This window comes from Drosophila takahashii, chromosome 2L (genome assembly GCF_030179915.1).
Source record: "Drosophila takahashii strain IR98-3 E-12201 chromosome 2L, DtakHiC1v2, whole genome shotgun sequence".
Taxonomy (NCBI): domain Eukaryota; kingdom Metazoa; phylum Arthropoda; class Insecta; order Diptera; family Drosophilidae; genus Drosophila; species Drosophila takahashii.
In genome coordinates, this window is record NC_091678.1 from 11,522,492 (window position 1) to 11,542,441 (window position 19,950).

The 19,950-nt window shown below is 43.7% G+C and overlaps 5 protein-coding genes across 6 annotated transcripts in view; 1 reads left to right on the forward strand and 4 right to left on the reverse strand.

Moving 5' to 3' along the window:
- Positions 1-6: 6 nt before the first annotated feature.
- Tep1 (Thioester-containing protein 1) lies at positions 7-8,017 on the reverse strand. 2 transcript variants are annotated; one of them, XM_070217905.1, is made up of 9 exons: positions 7,912-8,017; positions 3,613-4,806; positions 3,292-3,553; positions 3,015-3,234; positions 2,938-2,958; positions 2,819-2,878; positions 2,644-2,752; positions 1,495-2,590; positions 7-1,062 (listed from the first exon to the last, which is right to left on the reverse strand). In XM_070217905.1, the coding sequence occupies exons 1-9, from the start codon at positions 7,929-7,931 to the stop codon at positions 22-24; spliced, it is 4,023 nt and encodes a 1,340-aa protein (XP_070074006.1). In that variant the 5' UTR covers positions 7,932-8,017; the 3' UTR covers positions 7-21. The 2 variants fall into 2 exon arrangements, with proteins under 2 accessions (XP_070074006.1, XP_070074005.1); XM_070217904.1 differs by lacking the exon at positions 7,912-8,017 and adding an exon at positions 5,401-5,530.
- LOC108061262 (uncharacterized) lies at positions 7,661-9,214 on the forward strand. Its single transcript, XM_044395172.2, has 5 exons — positions 7,661-7,873; positions 7,926-7,982; positions 8,045-8,443; positions 8,524-8,834; positions 8,904-9,214. Exons 1-5 carry the CDS (start codon positions 7,800-7,802, stop codon positions 9,158-9,160), a joined length of 1,098 nt encoding a protein of 365 aa, XP_044251107.2. The 5' UTR covers positions 7,661-7,799; the 3' UTR covers positions 9,161-9,214.
- Positions 9,215-11,130: 1,916 nt separating this feature from the next.
- LOC108061241 (retinoid-inducible serine carboxypeptidase) lies at positions 11,131-13,286 on the reverse strand. Its single transcript, XM_017147332.3, has 3 exons — positions 13,157-13,286; positions 12,068-12,979; positions 11,131-11,485 (listed from the first exon to the last, which is right to left on the reverse strand). The coding sequence occupies exons 1-3, from the start codon at positions 13,230-13,232 to the stop codon at positions 11,190-11,192; spliced, it is 1,284 nt and encodes a 427-aa protein (XP_017002821.2). The 5' UTR covers positions 13,233-13,286; the 3' UTR covers positions 11,131-11,189.
- A 526-nt stretch (positions 13,287-13,812) lies between these two features.
- Positions 13,813-15,298, reverse strand: LOC108061236 (retinoid-inducible serine carboxypeptidase). Its single transcript, XM_017147327.3, has 2 exons — positions 14,316-15,298; positions 13,813-14,247 (listed from the first exon to the last, which is right to left on the reverse strand). Exons 1-2 carry the CDS (start codon positions 15,283-15,285, stop codon positions 13,937-13,939), a joined length of 1,281 nt encoding a protein of 426 aa, XP_017002816.2. The 5' UTR covers positions 15,286-15,298; the 3' UTR covers positions 13,813-13,936.
- A 2,660-nt stretch (positions 15,299-17,958) lies between these two features.
- beat-Ib (beaten path Ib) overlaps positions 17,959-19,950 on the reverse strand; it is a 67,527-nt gene continuing 65,535 nt past the window's right edge. The window contains exons 4-7 of the mRNA XM_017147437.3: positions 19,747-19,882; positions 19,420-19,676; positions 19,195-19,366; positions 17,959-18,633 (exon numbers count right to left, since the gene is read on the reverse strand). Coding sequence (XP_017002926.1) covers positions 18,518-18,633; positions 19,195-19,366; positions 19,420-19,676; positions 19,747-19,882 — 681 coding nt within the window. The 3' untranslated portion in view covers positions 17,959-18,517. The remainder of the gene's footprint in view (positions 18,634-19,194; positions 19,367-19,419; positions 19,677-19,746; positions 19,883-19,950) is intronic.

Here is a 19,950-nt window from a genome sequence, read left to right on the forward strand (position 1 = left end):
AATATGGAATGTCTCGACACCTTAGCACCCAGATCCGCACTCGTTGCCAACGCAAATGTCGCACAGGGACGAGTCCACGTGGAAGAACTCGGTGGCACTGCGCTCGGTGGCATAGTAGTCGTAGAGTCGAACCCACGATGGCTTCAGGTTGGCCACTGCATGGGTGAATATGGCCTTGAGGGTGAAGCATTTGCGGTCGCCGGGCGACAGTTTTTCGAAGTAGATGTGCACCTCGGTGTCATCGTTCTTGGTCTCCACTTTCTTGACATCCGGAACGGCTTCGATGCCGGCGAAGGATTCGGAGTCACTGACATAGCCGGATGGCAGTTGGACCTCCATTAGCGCCATGTTGGTGGGCTTTCCCTTGTCGGCGGTGGCGATGGGAGTATATTCGCCGCAAATGTCGAGATTCAGTCGGTGTTTCTCCGATTTCTTGGCATTGGTGGTCACCTTGAAGCTGGGACTCGGCTCCCGGGTGGCCACATTGTAGCGGTACATCAGCTGGACTTGGGCACGTCCCTGTCCCTCGGCCGTGAATGTGACCCTATCAATGTTATTCGGCAGTACGTGCGTCTGCATATGCATACCATTTTGGGGAGTTACCAGAATATCTTTCTGGCCATTCTCATATCCCACTAGTATGTTCATCTCTGGAATCGGTTCGTTGGCTATGACTGCGAATTTGGTTAGGGCCATGGTGCCCACAACGGTGTCCTGTGATGATACGAATCCTCCGTTGCTGTTGCGTTTGCTAATCAGCCAATTGACAATCGGAGTGGGGTCATCCGTGTTATACTGGTTCAAAAGAGCGAGCAGCACATACGAGGTGATCTCCACGTCGTTGCTGGCACAATTGTCTGACCTGGACCACCACTTGAGGCCATTCGACTGCTTGGCCATCCGCTTCAATTTGTCCAGGGCCGTTTGATCCTTGCTGTGTTTGGCCATCGACAAGGCCAAAGCGGCAATGGCCAGATCATATGGCTCATTTGACTGGTCCACCTTACTGGCCACAAATGCTACAGCCTTGTCGATCACACATTTGTACTGGTTCTTGTATTCCTGCGGTGAAAAGATGAGAGTGAGAAAGGAAAAATATTATAATAGCTATAGTCCATATCTCGAGTGTTAGATACCCATTACTCAGCTAAAGGAAGTACGAGATGGATGGAGATCTGCAAGCAGAAAAGCGACTGCTTGCACTGCTTGCACACGCGCTCCATTATTTGCTCATAACTTTTCAATAAAAGGTCTGATATGAACATTTTTTTCAGACAGACAGACGGTCATGGGTAGATGCGATGAATTTTTTTAACGATGTTAATATAACCTTCTGCATAATAAACACTTCATTCTCGCAGCGACTGCTTGCACATGCGCAACGTAATGGCCTTTTCATTAGTTGCTCATATATTTTTAAAATGAATGGTCTGATATGAACATTTTTTTTCCAAAAGTTGATATGTTAATATAGCCAAAGCTTGACAAGCTCACCTCATTCTCGAAGAATGTCAGGAGGACAAAAGAGGTCAGGGCCAATGGACTTCCGTGGCTGTTGTGAATGACCCTGCCCAGTTCCGGGAACTCGCCGCTGGCCTTCTGTCGGGACTTTAGGAAATCGAGTCCAGCTTTCAGCACATTGTGATCGATGTCTATGTGCTCGGCCGCCTGGTGGAAGGATCGAATAACATAGGCGGTGAGCCAAGTGCTACCCGAAGGATCGTTTTTGCCCCAGGCGCTGAAGGACCCGTCATCGCGCTTGTAGGTAAGCTCCCTCTGGTATCCACTCTCCGCATATTTCTTACCCTTGCTCGATATCTCGGGTTCAATGCGGTTAGTCGCCTTCAGGTAGGTCAGTGCCAGAATGCTCGGCACAAAGTGAAACATGTTCTGCTCGCCGCAGCCGTAGGGCAGGCGAACCATTTGGTCCAGGTGCTCGAGCTGGGGTGCCTGAATGCAGCCACCCACCTGGACTTCCACGAATTCGGAGCCCTCTATAGCACTGGTAACTTGTTCTACGATAAGTTCTTTTTCCGGCGAACCCAAGCTTCGTCGGTGCCTGTTCTGTGCGTTGACCAGTACGGCTTTGTTGACGTACTTGGTCACGCCATCGGCCTCCACACGAAGATGTTGATGGATGGCGTCGCCGGCGATCGGCGAGATGGCACTGATCCTCAGGGAAATCACTCCCACCTTCTTGGGACGAATCATGAACGAAATGCTTCGTCCGGTGCCGGCTGGTAGCATTAGTAGCTTTCTCCTCTGCACCCCAATTACATCCTTGGTCGCATTTGCACTGGTGGCCTCGACAAACTCGTAGTGACCTTCAGAGTTATCCATCGATACAGTCGCCCGGACCGCCACTTTAAAGTAGTTGAACACCACCACGGGTATGGCAATCACTTCACCCCGCTTCACGGAGTACGGCAGATTGGTGGTCACGAAGAAGGGTTGGAACACAGTTACTTTAGTTGGACCCCGGGTCATTGCAAGGCCGGAATTGGGATTCATGGCGAAGCCGGTGATAACCCAGGAGGTCATCGTGTCGGGTATTGTCTTTCTCAGGATGTATTCTCCATTAGCGTCCACCCTGTTGAGTTGTGTTAGATTTGGACTATCCAAAAGATATTGCAAAGGACATACTCGGTTATATTTGAGAACAACCAGGTTTCAGGGAATACTTTTCGAATCGCGGGAGGTGAACTTTCCGGACTGGTTGATGCTTTATTGTCGGTCGGAGCTGAGTTCGTTCCTTGAATTCAAGAATATTTTATTTAAGTAATCAAAGACTAATCAACTTTGAATAGGATTGTCTTACCGGACCCAACGGTAGCCAAAGTGGTTCGACTAGCAAAAGAACCAGTACAACTATTTTGTGCTAATAAAATAAGATATCTAGTTAAATAAATATATATAATAATTATCATAACGACTTACCGGGATTAGTATAACAACCACCTGTTGGGATATTGTAGTTTAGTAGGTATTTTAGTAAATATATGTATTTAACCTACCCAAATCGATGTATAGATTGGCATTAGTTAGGGTCACCAAGTCATTGGAGTACTTGGCGAGGTTGTTCAATATTTGGTCCCGGCTGAAATCGTTTCCAGATCTCAGAAGAAGAACACTCTGGTCCACTGCCAGGAGTCCGACGTAGGAATGGGGATCGGTTTTCACCTTAAGGCTCACCTCTTGGCTGGGCTTTGCTTCACTGGGTGCCGTGATTTCAATCTGTGTGGGATGGTTCCAATTGATCTTCGGTTGGGTATATATGCTATGGTTACTTACCGTGTTCCCAAAGTCCCTCTCGATGTCGATAGTCTTCTCGTCGGACATCAAAACTCCGTTAACAATATAATGGACATATATCGTGGCTTGGGGCACCATTTTAAAGTTGGGTTTGAATTGAATAGCCTTTCTGGTTTCCCTTGCTGCCATTGGCACAAAATAATTGGCGACGATATTACCCCGAGCCACTATCGTAAACATGAAGTACGGAAGATACGAAGTGGATGTGACATTGATGTATAGCAACTCCCTTAGTTTGGGTCTGTGAGGAGACATATTTATTGTTATGGGTATATCAGAGGCACCTCAAACACAACTTACTTTTTGGTAATAACCTCGATCTTGACTGCCGCCTGGTCGAGCTTATAGATGTATTGTTCAATGCTGGCTGCACTTTCGAATGTGGCTGTCACAAGACAACTTTTGCACGAAGAATCGGGTGGCATTATTTCCTTTGTGGCGACGCTATTTTGAAGGGCAGCTGGGAACGTCCTGGCAAGCTGACAGCACAGCACGTTAAAGGAAACCTTCTTTGAAGCGTCGTCTACACGGGAACCGTTTAAGGTTCGGACCACAACACTGAAGTTGTACGATACTCCCGGCCTGTAATGCGTTGGCCATTGGAGATCCTCCAACTTGTAGCGATGCTCGTGAAGGTTAACATAGGCCGTGCCGTTGTGCTTGAGATCCGTTAGTTCCTCCTTAACGATGGCAATTATTTTCAAATACTTCTTGGTGGAGTCCGGAATCGGAAGCTCCACATTCACCTCTCCATCGATGGGCAGGTTTTTCTCGGTCTTACTGCCCTCAATCGAAACGACGAGGCTGCCCTTGACGGGCTTTCTAAAGGTGTATCTGGCCCGGATAGTCGCTAGAACGCTCCCAGCAGTAGCGACCAGATCCTTGGGTGCCTTAATGGTCACCTCGAACTTTGGCAGCACATACTTGTCCACCACCAGCACCTTGGTCTCCTTGGCCTCGTCCTTCACCGAGACTGTGAGGGTCCAGTTGCCCAGGACCGGGCGATCGGACAGCTGCAGCTGCCCGGAGTAAATGCCCTGCGTCGGCTTGACCTCCTTCCACCGCTTGATCAGATTCTTCTCCCCGTCGTAGATCTCAATGGTAATGGGCTTCTCGATGACGGCCGGCTGGGTGTGCTTGTTCAGGAAGAGCACTCTGTACTGCACCAAATCGCCGGGCTTATAGGTGGCCTTGTCCGACTGGATGTAGATCATGTTCTTGTCTTCGGCAAAGTCTAGCTTGGTGGAGTTCTGGAACACAATGCCTCCAGTGCCCTCCACATTCAGTCGGTAATCACCATTGGTCAGTTTCGGAATATCGAACTTAACGGTCTGCGAGGACATGGGTTGAACATTAACGTCCTTTCGCCTACTGAACGAGGGCCCCGACAGGCTGACCGAGATTTGGCTGGGTCCAGGTGCATTGTGCACGGTAACGGACACGTCGAATGGGTTGAGGGATCGAATGGTCCGGGGTGCCACAACGGAGTAGATACTGAAGTGAATACAAAATATTAATTAGTATTGGTGGGATTAAATTAGAAATCTTAAATTATAAATTCAAAAGATGAATACAATTATTATTATTAAGTTAAACAAAAACAAAGAAAAAATCAATTTATAATTGCCAACAAACAAATCATCAACAAACAAAACCATTACATTTCCAGAGAAATGCGTAGCTGATAAGAAACCATTAAATAGTCCCCAACAGTTCTTATCGGAAGCAAGGCTTCGGGTTATCATGCTGAGGGAGGCGCATACATGAACCTCCCAAGAATTTACAATAATTCTGATTACTTTATTTCCTAGGAAAACCCACAAGATTGTGTAAAATTACAAGATCTGCGATTATATTATCGAATTAAAAATAACTTCAAAAAACGCATTTTAAAGCGAGAAAAAAAATAAAATGACAAAGTGCTATGATATATATATCAATATATAAATATATTTATTTGCTTTTAAAAAGTTAGCTTAGTGAGCAGCAAGTAATATCGGAATATCACAGAACCTGTTTGGAACTTAGATTTTGCAAACATATATTTATTGAAATGAAACCGAAATTCAAACTCCTCTCAAAACTCACCCGTTGGCGTTGATAGCTAAAACATGTTGCAAAATAAATGAACTTAGAATTAACCACAACATGTTGCAGTCTTTTCCGTTTATTTTATTTTCACTTTTTAAAGCGCAGTGATTATACTCGACCGGTTCACTTGAGCGACGAAAAATAATAAGCGCTCCTCAGACTGAGCGCCCTCTTTTATACTAGCTTTGCCAGATAACAAATATATATACATATATAGTAAAAGAAATATTGTTTCAGCTTGATTACTTCTTTTTTTAACAGCTTAAAAATTAACAAAAAACTATTATTCATTAAAAGATAATTCTTATAAGAAATCTGAAAACTTGAACATTTAACCCCGCTATCAAAAACATGTCTAACGGTTAAGTCCCAAATTTTATATTGCATTGCGGGTTGGTGATAAGAGATGTCATTAAAAATTCTACAAAGAATTGTTGATGACATTATTTAGCTGGATCAAACAAAAATGTCGACCGAATAAAACTTTTTATTTCGCCAATTGTAATTTTTCCATGCAATTCTTTCGCTGATGTATTTACGCATTTTCAAAGCCTTCGCCGAAACCGCATGTGGTGGAATTAATGCCATCGCAAGGCGTTACGCGGCCACATCCTGGACTTCTGGGACTCCCGCCGCCTGCAGATAGGCCCCCCGAAGGCATTTCAAATTTTGTACCCTCCCACCCGCACCATCAACCGCCCACAATGGGATTGGGTGCACAAATGTTTATACATTAGGAACATTTGTGGAAATGCTTGGGCGTCGTCGCAGGTGCTGATTATATTGAAAATTATTAGTGAAACATTGCAGCATTCCGGCTCCCGTGGAGTTGGGGGCGTCGGTGGGCCAGAGTGGGCGTGGTCTGAAGTGGGCTGGAAGGTCGGGTTTCCGCCGCTTGGCGCTGCATGTGGGCTATAAAAATTGATTGCATACTTTGCGGCGCACCAAGTGTGCGATGACTGTGTGTGGATGTGTGCGTGAGCGCTAGTCTTATAAATGCGAGCAGATATATAAAAGATATTAAAAGAAAAGTTAAAAAATGTAAAACAATAGATGCTTTAAAATGTATTCTCTTTTACTATATTATATGTGCAAATTTCCCTATTTTCATGGATAATTCTACAAGAAAAAGTTCGGAAACTGTTTAAGGACAATATTAAATCTGATGTTCCATATTAATTTATATTTAATAATTTCATGTAGAGTTTTCTTTATTAGACTGAGATCATAGTTTAATAACAACTAATACTAGCCTCTATTTTTCATTTTTCTTCAACAGATTTCTCATCAATTGCTCGCTGTACTTGACAATAATTTGAAAATTGATGATGTGCACACAATAAAGTGTCAAATATCGACACACATCAGCGCACCGGGAGGCCGACATCATGACTGCCGATGCGAGAGCTATGGAGACAGGACAGCTTTGGCAGCTTCGGAAAATAATATAAAAGTCCACACGTGAGCCGAGCCAAGGAGCAAGATGTGAAAAAATGAGAAAAAATCAACGAAAATTGATTGAGCGCATGAAGCGGGCGCAGGTGGGTTGATCTAAAAAACAAGGTGGCACCGAGTACCGAGCAAATATGCCGCAGCACCTCTACCCCCACTTTATTACACAATTTTTCACCTTTAAATAATTTCGCTTGACTTTTTTATTGTCTTCCCCTCGAAAGAAGAAGCTTCATTGCCGTTGACGTGAAGTTTAATCTATTTGTCCTTTGCGAAGCTCCTCACATGTTATCACGTTTCTTGGGCCTGAGCTTCGACTGAAATTATGCAAATATGTTGCCAAAATGTATGAGTAAAGTGTATTACATCTCGAAAGGAGTATATTGAATTAGAACTGACAGGAACAGTACCTATTTTACTTTTTATAAGTTAGTATTTTCTACATATTCAGCTCGCATCTAAAAAGTCGTTCCAAAAAATTAAAAATAACAAGAAAGAATTTAATAGTCCGACTATCTTGATTGTTTAATTTGGGAATTCCAAAATGAATAAACATATGACCTTCTTTGCCACTTGAAATTGTCGTCGTTCAATTTGTGATAAGACAAAAACAAGAAAGAACGCTATAGTCGGGTGCGCCGATGAAAAATGTTGGATGAGTATATGGGTATTTTACAAAATCTTTAAAAATGCTGGCACTAGTCCAATTCTCCAATTACTTTACGAGTAACGGGTTTAAAAACTCAACGGTTATTTATTACTAGAAAATTGATAGTGTTTCCTGGGTGACATATCCAAGTTGCTTTTAGAATATACTCAAAATACATAAACACAAGGAATGCGTTGAACTTACACATGAGTTCCACTTGAGTTCGTTTTAATTGTTGCTGCAACACAAAACAAGGTTTTTAATTACACCAAAAAAACACCGAGAACAAAACAATATGAAGACAATGCATTTGGTTACCCCTCATGGAACTGCCCTTAAATTGGGAAAGGAATCGGAAGCAGAATTCGAGTAACTTTATAATGGCAATAATAAATCATTGATCTGACCTTTTGATTTTTAGCTTCATGGGTGAAGAGCAGGACTACACCACCTGGCCCTTGGCGGTGAAATTGTCCAGGTTAGACAGTAAAGATACTTAATTTATTAAGAAAGGTTGAGTACTGATTTTACCGTCAAAAGGACTTCGGAGCTCCTGATCGACTACAAGATGTTCATGGCCGCCCGTCGCATCCAATCCCATTGGCGAGGCTACCGCGTCCAAAAGCTGCTCCATCAGCGCTGGCTGGGGGCAGTTACTATTCAGCGCTGGTGGCGCGGCTTTCGGATTCGGCGAACTCTGTGGGAAAAGTTGGAGCAGCGGCTGCAGGACACGATCCTAGAGCATTTCCATGTCGCGGCCACTCGCATTCAGGCCCTGTTTCGTGGATGGCGGGACAGGAGGTCCATCCACGATGTGCGAAACCTGTGCCGCATGCAAACCTCCGCCGCCGAGGATCTCATCAACTGCGTAATCGTCCAGCTGCATCAAATTAAGCAAACCAAATCCCTGCCAGGACTCTTCTCGTTGCGAAACTCTGTGTGAGTAAATATTTGAGGGTCATTAAATATCTTTAAGCGAATATTAAAAATATATTTATTTAAACCCTATTTTTTTGCAGCTGCCTTCCAAGAGTTGAGAAACTATTGACCACGATGCTGTTTAAATATTACAACGGACGGGTGGTATCAATGGTGGCTAACAGGATGTCCCAAAAGGATGCCCACCGAAAGGACTTTGAAACCGCTACATTCCATACGCAGTTCCCCTATGACGGACCCAACTTCAACGAGCTATGTCATGGTAGAGAAGAAGACCAAGTGGCTGTCAAGGAATTTACCAGTGATCTGCGCTTCTGTGGAATAGTCACGAAATATCAGGAATCTCAGCGGGATGAGTATTTAAGAGAAGCCCATCGGCGCTTTGATTCGCGTGAGTATTTATAAATCTTTAAACTGTATAATTTAAATTTATTCTTTTATATATTAACCTATTTTTTAGGCAAACGTCAAGAGCAGTTGGAACACATAAAAGCAGGGGAAATAGATTCGAAACGTAAATTCTGTGCAGAAGTTATACAGCGCATGCGTAAATGGAACATCTGGAATGGTTCCAAAATGGATATAAAAAAGAATATGTTTCAAAGTCCAGAAAATGTGCAGCTATTTTTTAAGCGAGTGAAGCATCTGATGAGTGATTACAGTGATATAACCGCCGAGGACCTGGGTGATATTGAATGTTTTGAAGAACAAATTTAAAGTTAAACATATATTTTTACCCATATGTAACGAATAGAGGATTGATTTGTATACTTAAAAAAAAGGCAATCAAGGGATACAGTTTGGAGTTTGGTCGGGAATTCCCATTGTGATTTAGTTTCAACCCCCGGAACCTGAAGAATTGGCAACATCTGCCTTTGACTGTTTACTAATTAGCACCCATTTATTCACCTTTGCTTTCTTTAATTTTGCTCTACACTCGCCTTCTACCCCATCATCAACATCCACATCCCCACCCACATCCAGCACACCAGCCACATTTTTCATGCGAAGAATTTTCCTTTGTTTTCAGCAGGCATTTAATTTATTTTACTCTTGGCCGGGCTAAGAAAGAGCCGGCAATTTGTGAGCTGCGTGGTAAATCTTGGCATGCTTACCTATAAATATTTGACATGGCTACAATAGCCTTCCCCTTTGGATCGGGGGAAACGTGGCGGCAACACATGACCCGGGACCCGGGACTCGCTGCTAGGGGATCCTGGCCCAGGATGCGGGCTGCTCAAAGCCTGTGGCATACGTGCAGGAGCATTATCCGCATACTTGAAGCGGGACGGGTCCTTATACGTGACTGCCGTCTGCCGTCGAGGTCCTGCCCCGCAAAAGGGGACAACCCGCAGTGGGGAGGGCAAATTAGATTTGCCTATAATTAATATGCACGATATGTGGCGTTAACTTGTGTGAAAATTACTCGGCTCCCTGACGTGACGGAGCGCGGTTCGTGTGGAACGCGAGAACAAAAACCATAGACTCCAATTACAATCTATCTATTCGGCACCGGAGGCCTTTGTGCTGCGTTATTCGATTGCGATGCCTGACCGTAAGTATTTCCTAATTAGTTGTTGATGACACTGAGACGTGAGTGATTTCTAAGGAAGGGGTCCTGAGAGTTCCTGTAAAAAGACGCACGAAATTAAATATGTAAGGAGCTGCGGCACTAAAATCAATTGTCAAATTGGGTTGCCATCAAGGTAAATGAAATCAAATTAGCCGAGGTAAATCTGGTGATATTATGCAAAGAATGCTATATTTGTCTTCTTTTGATTAATAGGAAAATATTCTTAAATGTCGCAATAAAAATATAGTAAGCCCCAAAAAATGGAGAACATTTTTTGTGCAAGATAAAAATTCAAAAATGTATATTTTCCGAATTCAGAAAGTTTTCTGACAAAACAGCAGCTATTCTTGATATCTTTTTAAAACTTGTAAATAGCTGCGCAATTTGTCAAAAAAACTACAAATTTCGCAAAATCAATAGGCAACCTTTTGGGATTTTGTTAAAAGGTCTTGGATCGACGAATTTCCGTGCTTTTCCTTTCTTGTCCTTTTTCGATTTCCTCCATCTCCACCTCCACACCCATCCCAACCAATTGAGGCGTTGCCGTAGACAAACTTTTAAGTTTTTAATTAATTTGTTTTGCTGCGGTCCCGCCAGCCGCAACGCAGATTTTTTTGCGCAACTCAACCTTCCGCCTGCTCATTTTTCCTTCGGCGGCAGGAGGAAAAAAGGTTAAGTGGTTTCATTTGGCAAACATTTACCCAGACCCGAAAACGTTCCCCAGGAGTTCCCCAGCCGCTCATCAATGCCCAAGTGTGTAAGACTTTTAATAGGCTTTTGTGTGGAAAATAAATTGATGCGGTGCACCTGTAAAGCGCTCCAACAATGAGGAGCCACTGAGCCAGACGAATATGTCTGTCCGTGTGATGCGGCCGACCGCATCCCAGCCATAAAGTTTGGCAGGGAGGCGGCATCCTGGGATTCAGTTAATTTTGAGTAAATTGTTAGAGAATTGTTTTCTGCTGCTGCTGCTTCTGCTGCTCCTGGGCGAGGACCCTATGTGGGTGACTTGTGGCCTTGACTCAAGAATTATGGCATTTAATTACCAAGTGTTTTGAGTTACTTCAGCTGGGGAAAAAGTGATGGGGGGCTGATTGAAATGATAGACTTCCTGAACCTTGTAATGTTGCTGATGGAAAGAAGTCTGAAACTTTATTTTACAGCCATTCTTGATTATCCATAGTTGGTAAAGTATTTCAGAATATAACCCATGGCCGCTGGGTTTTCCTGCTGCACCAGATGTCCCGCCCGAAAGACCCAGAACATGCTGAGTCGTCCGCCGTGCTTTTCGTAGCCCTCGAGAATCCCGTCGATCCGGATGGCGGTACGCGGTGCCTTCGCATACTCCGACCTGCGGCTCCACTTCAGCCGACTTATCCAACTGACGGTGCCGGGCGTGGCGCAAAGTAGGTCCAAAATTCCAGAATAAATTCCGACCTGAATGGGAGTTTCCTCCAGCAATCTGGTAACTAAGGGGAAAAAAGGTTAGTGTGTTAGCTATCGTAATAAATATCTAAATATTAAAAATAATATGGTTCAGTTGTAGAAATTTTTAAATAAAAAATTCGAATGTTACTATTAATAGGGATCAATCTACTAAAATTGAAAAAAAAACGTTATTCATATAAAATTTAATAAGTCTGCTAAAATGCGAAATAAAGAGTAAATGCGGAATGTTATACCTCGCTGAGCTCCTAATTAAATTCCGAATCGATTGGCATTCAAGTCTTTTTCGCAAAAAATCACTCCTTATAAAAAATGTGAAAATATGAATTTTTTACAAAAGAATGCGCCTTTTCGATTTTACAAACTTTTGGGCCAAGTTACTGCATAAAAAGAACTAAAGAAAGGCAATATTTTTAGTAAAAATTTGACTTCGTTATTTTCACCTCATAAAAATCAGTACTTTAACTGAAACGATGCTAAAAGTGGCCAAAGTATGCATCAAAAATATAGTTTTTCTTAATTTATTGCCTTTTTTCTCAGTGTAGGAACAAAACTATTATTTTTTAAAAATATATATTTTGTAACACCATAAAAAAACGATTTACCTATGTGGTTGGCAGGCTTGAAAATATCCTGGCCGAGGCGCTCGAAGACCGTTGAGTTTTGTTCCATCCACACTGGCATTTTGGCGAGTCCCAAAGCTTGGGTGACGTTGGAACGGATGAAGTGGCTCATCTGCGGATCCTCGCCGTACCGGTAGACCTCGTCCACGTGGACGCGTCGCTGGGTGTTGTAAATGAAGACGCCGCCACCGCTTTCGGCGATCTCCTCTTGAACTTCGGAGGCCTTCATCAAGGCACGCAGCCACTTTTCAGCGTAAACAAGTGCCGCCAGTTCGCCGGCCAATCGCGATATTCTGCGATATCCATCATCATCCACAATGCCAGCTTGTAGCAAAAAGGGGGCATACGACAGGATGCTGTCCAGCGGCGAGGTCCAGGGATTGCCCACCACCACGGACTTCAGTTGGCAGTCCAGTCGGCCCCTCTTCTTGGCCAAGTGCAGTTCCAGCGCAAATTCGGGGGCCATTTTGCCGCCATAGCTCTCGGAGAAGATGTGCAGGGGCACGCTTCGGAACTCCGGATATTTCGCTAAAAACTGCTTCATCAGCTGGACGAGATCGAGGGCTATCTGCCGGTTGTTTCTGGCATACCGCCCATGGTTTTCCACATAAGCGAATCCCGTGCCCACGGGGCTGTCGACGAAAAGCACATTCACGTGCCGCACCCAACTGCTTTCCCTCGTTTTTCCCTCGATGTCAATGGGGCCGAGCTGCTCGAAGACCCCGCTGCCCGTGGAGGCCACTCCTGGTCCACCCTGCAGCCAGATGACCAGCGGCCTCTCCGCGAATCGAGTCACATTGGCCGTGGTGTACAGCAGCCAGTAGAAGAGGTGGGCTCCCTCGCGCACCTCCACGTAGTCCCACTCCTGGTCGCCGGGTCCCAGACCAACGCGTCCTGGAAAAATATGTTTAACACTCAGGCATGTCACGGAATTTTGTCAGAAATCACCGTTTCTAGGGATTATCTTTGTGGAATAACAGTCCGTATATTAGTTTTAAGGAAAACTATAAGCATTTTCACTTAGAATATTTTTAAACTTTAATTTAACACATTTTTTTAAGGCCAACCCACCTTGCACGCAGGTCAGCGATATGAAAAGGCACAGGGCCCACACCCAAATATTATTTTTTATCGGATTGAGCTGCATATCGCGATCACAATTCAACGGCCAGGAAAGTGGAACTAAACTGTCTGCTCCGGCGGGAAATGCGCAATGATCTGACGCAGTTTTTGGCCGCTAGCTAATTATACATACTAGGAAAAACATACAATTTTCCGATAAACACTAAACATTGGAAGAGAATGTGATGATCGAAAGTGGAATTACCCTTTCTATTAGTATATTAATAAAATATATTAACTCCACTATAAATATTTAGTTAAGTAAAATGAGTTGCTCCTTGAAAACCAATTTTATTTGACCCTCTATTTAAATATCTGGCAAATAATACTCTCTTTTAATACCCTGGGAAAGTATATAAAACGATTCCCAAGAAAGCTGAGAGAAGTGTGGTGGCAGAGCCATTGAGTCTGCGATCGCAATGCCGCAGTGTAGACCCCTAAACGAAATAAAACTTACTTATTCGCTGCCGAAAAGTAAACATTGACCCCCAGCCGACAGACCCGCCCACAATACAAATAGCTTTGCACTCGAGACGTCAGCAGAAAATACTGAAAGTGGGCATCTGGCCTACGACTTCCAATCCACTTAAATAAAAAAGTGTTCATTTATATGTGATACATGAAATTTACTCGAAGGATTTGGGATTGGATTAGAGTTCTAAAATTATTCTCATTATTTTTATACAAAACTGCTCGTTTATTCGTGGTAAATAAATAAAATAAAATAAACTACTCCCAGGACTTGCCGTCGTACTGAGTCACGGATTTGAGGACGTACTGCATGGCAGTTGGATTATCGGAGGGGACCAAGTGTCCAGCCCGATTGATCCAGTACATCCCGAATTTGCCTCCGATTTTTTCATAGCCCTGGAGTATTCCGTCCACAACAATGGCAGTGCGGTTGGCCTGGAGATAGGCCGACTTATCGGTCCAAGCCCAGTCCTTGATCAAGGAAAGAGTGGCTGTGGTGGGCACCAGACAGTCCAACTGACCGGAGTAAATATTTATCTTGACGGAGGTCTCGTTTAGCAGACGGGGAACTGGAATAAAAATAAATAAAATAAATTATATATATTAAATAATTTGATTCAGCGGCTCTATTACTCACTCGCATTAATATCCGATTTCAAACGATCTCCGTGCAGACTGCCCAGCACATCCATAACCTGCGACGCATAGTAACTGCCGTTGATCTGCAGGGCCTCACTTACATTCACCTCCATGAAGCGCACAAAATCATCCCCATACCCATAGGTGCGATCCTCGGAGGGATCCAAGTGGGTCTGGGTGTTGTACAGATACATCTTGCCCGTGAGCACCTGCATGAGATCGTACCACTTCAAGTACTCATCCGTTGCGTTCTCGAACTCGTGACTTTTGAGGGCGCTAAGGATGCGCTCTTCCTGGGCATCAATCTGCACCACCCCATCCTCGTCGATCAGGCCGTTGACGAACAAGTACTTGGAGTGCTCCCGGGTGATGTGGCGAGTGGATATCCAGGGATTGCCGATGGTCACCGACTTGAGTATTCCCGGCTGGGCCAACTCACCCGACTTCATGGCCTCGTCGAGTCGGATGGCCAAAGCGGGGGCCATCTTTCCACCATAACTCTCGGAGAAAATGTGCAGCGGCACATCCTTGAAGGCGCTGTGCAACTTGTAGAAGTGCAGCATGAAGGTCATGAGATCGTCGATGAGTTCCTCGTTGTTGGTCACAAGCAAGCTGGTATTATCCGCATAGCTGAAGCCCGCACCCACGGGATTGTCGATGAACAGCACATTGACGTGCTGCACCCAGTTGCCCTCGCGTTGGGCGCCATTCGAGTCCAAGGGTCCCAGTTCCTGGAAGTTTCCCAGCGCCGTGGAGGAGCCACCGGGTCCGCCTTGGAGCCACAGGACTAGCGGTCGCTCCGTATAGCTGCTCACATCCGCGGTGGTGTAGTAGAGCCAGTAGAACATGTGCGCCCCCTCGCGGACGTCCACGTAACCCCAGTCCTGCTCTCCGGGACCAAATCCCTTGCGGGCCTCCGAGGAACCCAGCACGAGGAGACACACAATCGCCAAGGCACCGCACCACATTCTCAAAGTTAAGTTGGAAAGTCTCTGAAGTCTTCACCATCTAGATCGCAGCTATTTATTCTATTCCAGATGGAACGTGACCCTGAATTTTTAAAGGTTTTCTTTATCTGATTGTATTTGTTTAGAAAAGTTTAATGGCTTTTGTGCTTGCACATTTGCCAACACCCTCTAGGAAACGAACATATTACTTAATAACAAACTCTTCTATAGAAAAATACAAAAAACTGAAAAATGTTTCTCAACTAATTCTTATGCAATTTACAAAAATTGATAGGAGTTGCTTTTCTGCAGAAGCTCCCTGAAAAATAACTTGTAACTAAGAAGCAAAATAAAAGGTATCAACCCGTCGATACATAGCTTTTATTGATTTTATATATTTAATTCACTACCTTCCGCTCATTTGTTTACTGATCCGCAGCAGGAGCACCATATCTTTAAGTACGCGTATAAATATTTATCATTCGCAAAGTTAATTTAAGAACCAAGAAAGAATATTAAAATATTCTATTCTAATATATATGCACTATTCTTTTAGTGTTCTAAAGAAATAGAAGAAATCAATGTTGGTGCTACATAGTTTCATCTCGAATTATTTTATTTCTTCCAATCTTAGTTTGTAACAGGTAAATATAAAATTTTAGTAACATACTTTTGGGATTATAAGTCGATATACCCTGTGGTATATTTTTGGGATTCTTTTGGAAAAGAAAATAAATATTTAGACTAGCTTACAAATAATATCCTTAATATTTAATAGTCATCGTTTAATCCGGCACACTTAAATTTTGATTACAACAGATGACAAGTTGTTCAAAAATTTCGCTTGTGGCAATTTATTTTCCTCCACAACTTGTCTGCTTTTCATGTCCAACGCCGATGTTTTTGTGTCGTAATTGTCAAAGTTAAAATTGCTTAATTTCAATTTCAACGCGTCTAGAACAATGGACAGTCCTGTGAGTGCCAAAAAAAGGGAGGGACAAAAAATACCCAACTGTCCGGAAGAGCGGAAAAAAGGACTGGAAAATGAATCGGATTTCTGTTTTCTGTGGCTGCACCCGGAAAAGTAATTAACAAATGTTTGTTTGTTCCACGCAAGTCAAAAGCAGGACGGCAAAAAAGCTTACGATGCGAGCAGCTCCTTCGCTTCGTCCACGGCTCGTTTCGACTGCTTTTGACAATGGCAAGTGGTTGGACCACACAAAACCACCCACTGGCTACCGCCCTCCACCACCCACATCCCAGCCAAAAGCCACCCAAACGACTCACTGCCAATTTCGACGGTTCGCAGTGCAGCTTTAATGAGTGCGCCACCTGGCGGCGGCGGCTGTCATCGGAGGCCAGTTGACGCTGGGATGCGACCGCAAACGGAAATCAATTTGCCACGGGAGCAAAACCAAAATTGCCAGTTCAATGCGTTTTCGATTGTCCATTAAGCAGCTCCTGCAGCTCGCTTTTTGCCCGCTGCCAAAAGTCATTTTCAAGCAATTGGCCCGCCTGGCAGAGCCATTCTGCAGATGCAGATACAAACGACAGTAATGCAGCGAAGCCAGCAGAACGGAGTGGGGTGTTCCAAGGTATAGTTTCTCACAGGGCGATATAATCAAAAGAATCTGAAGTCTCGACCTTGAGAAGATTTCTGTCTTGGTATATTTTCTTAACTCTCTTTTCATACACAGAAAAATAATTCGATATGAAATATGGTCATTTCAACCTTATTTCATATCAATTAAAAACCGATATGATTAGTGTCATATTTATGATTCAAACATATCAACTTGATATTTTATCTTTTCAGAAAAGTTGTAAAAGTTCTGTTTCCAACCAATATTGTAAAATAAGATAAACATAATCTCTATTTTATCTGATATTCGGTCCATTTATTTCTGTGTAGTGTTAGCTTTATTTATTTTGTATTATTTATTTGTTTAACAAACGAAATATGTTCTCAAGGATTAATTAAGAGAGTCTGAATTTGAGATATTTTCAACGATTTTATATGATTGATTTTAATAAAGGATTAACTAAGAATAGAACTATATACTTACTTTTTCGTGAGATTTTAAATCTCCTAAAACACTGAAATAGATTTCTGGAACACAAGAGGCGAGCGTGGCACAGTGGGCGCCAGCAGAGCACTCACATGCCAAATAAATTGTTGCCACAGTGCTCCCGCCCAGTTTCGCCCCCCGAATGCAGATGCTTAGCAAGGAGCTGGGATGCAGATGCACTCGAGTGCGAAATTGCACGCAGGAGCAGAAAGGCACTCCTAACCACCCACCACCCATTACCCTTTACCCATCACCCATGCAGCCCACATTGCACAGTGGGTGTTGCCGAATTCAGCCCAACCCATTTGTCGCTGTTTTTCATGTCACTCCGCCAATTGTGACTCCAAATTTGCGTCTCTGTCGCCGGCAGTGCGTTGTTTTTGTCACGTAAATTACAAGTTTTTCATTTTCGCTGCGGCTGACGAACTTCGGCCTTAGAAATCCTTAGTTTCAGCTGTGTTTTCTTTTCCTTGACGAGATATGGTCAACCGGAGAGTAAATACTGGTAATAAATAATAGCCAAATCTTGGGAAAGTTCGTTGAGTGAATTTGGATTTATCTCATTTCATATCCTTACCATAATTACATACCGTTCTTCCCTTTATCATCACAAAAACCCTCCTCATAAGTGATCAAATAAAACCATCTTTATTTGGCTGCCATCAATATTTCTTACGCACACTTTTAACTTAGGGTCACACACTAAGGTTAACGCTATAGCTAAACATTTTAGTTGTACAGTTTTTCAATCAGACACAGACGAACAGAACATTGAATCCGCCTAGAAACCACAATCTTAACAATAAATCCTCGACAAAACCCAACGAAAGCAAACATTTAGAATCCTGCTTAGAGAGTAGACATATATGTAGGTATGTATGTATAAATTTAGGTATATATATTCGTGGTGAGTATGCGATGCCTATTTACACTTGACTTAGGGATAGAGGAGTACGGGTCTTTGTCTTTGGAAATGCATTTGTCTTTACAGTTACGTACTTAACATAGGTATAGGTATATGTGAGTAGGTATATTCGGTATGCTGAGGACCCCGTCACTGTTGATTTGCTATTCGATTCGCTATAATATGGGTTCCATAATTGCCGAGCCCGAGCGGGCGAGCTCCTTCCTCTCCAGTCTCAAGTCCCGCCTGAAGTCCATCTCTCCTGCCAGTGGCAATCTTATCACCGCTCCACTCTACCGAAATACCGCACTTCCAACAGGTTCCCCAAAGCCCAGACACTTGGCCACAGTAGTGAAAACAGGATGGGATTCCATGCGAATGGTCCGGCAGCGGCATCTGAAATAAAACAGACCGAAATGAGATTGAAATCGGATTGCGGAAAGGGAAAGGGCACCCGCCGGTCAAATTAATCTTTGGATTAATTGCTTCCAGCTTAGCGCAGAGCATTAATAAATCGCTACCGGTCAGAGGACCAAACCCACAAATACACAAACTCACACAAGGATAATAAGGTGCTGGGTCCTTTTTCGCTAACTTTGATTTAATGCCCCACCGTTTATCACTGTAATGGCGTGCCCGTAAATGTATCCCCTGTGCATATATGTTTGGCTTGTAAAAACAATCAGGGCCAGATCTGTAGGCCTGCCTGGGTCAGTCGACCCCCGAATCAGCCAAATCTGTCTATCTGTGGGCTAATTTTTAAGCAGCAACAGCAGACAAAGCTCACCTACTAATGACCGGAAGTTAATCAAATGGGATATTGATTGCCTTGGTTGGCGAAATAAACAAAGATGGGTCTTACAGTAAAATCAATAAAGCTTTCTTATATGTGAAACCGTGGAGTTTTATTATTAAATCCCAAATAAAATAAATATTTTGTCATTTTGTGGTACTCACTTGAGTGTATCAAGAAAAGTTCGTTATGCTCATCCACATCTCCGGGCTGATCAAAAGGATACATATTCATGTCTGGGGATCTGCCCGAGGCCAGAATCCTGGGACGATCCTCCTCAATTAGTTTTTCGCTCTCCTGCGCGTAGATTTCGTGTATTCGAGCCGAGCACTTTAACTGTAAAAATCCACTTTTAAATAAAGAAAGTTAACTGATATAGGAAGCCTCACCTTCAAGCGACCCTTGATGAAGTGATGCACTGTCACCACGAAATTGATCTCCAGAACCGACGACTCCAGGTGCTCGGCCAAATGGCGCTGAATGTCGTAGACGCGGAGGTAATTGGGTGGCACCTGAATGTCATTGATCCACCAGGTGAGATTCGCCGCCGGCTTGGAGTAATCCGATGAGCAGTTGCCATTCACAACGTCCCCCAGACGATACCTCGAATGGATGCCGGTAATTATGGGTCGTTGGGTGGGCAATTCTGTTGCAAAATGGGGAAACGATTGAAGTTAGCCAGCGGAAGGTGGACGGATGCGTCCTCGATTACTTACCCACCACCTCCATGTCGGCGGCCACGATGGAAGTGTCGAAGGTGGGTGCATCCGCGGACACTTCGCAGGCAAACTTTCCCGAAATCGAGGTGGGAACATTTCGCAACAGGACATGACTGGCATTCGATTGGGTGGTCTGTAAAATTCGATATTTAATTGAGGTTAATTTAAGTTCTCGATTTGAGTTTAGCAATAAATAATATA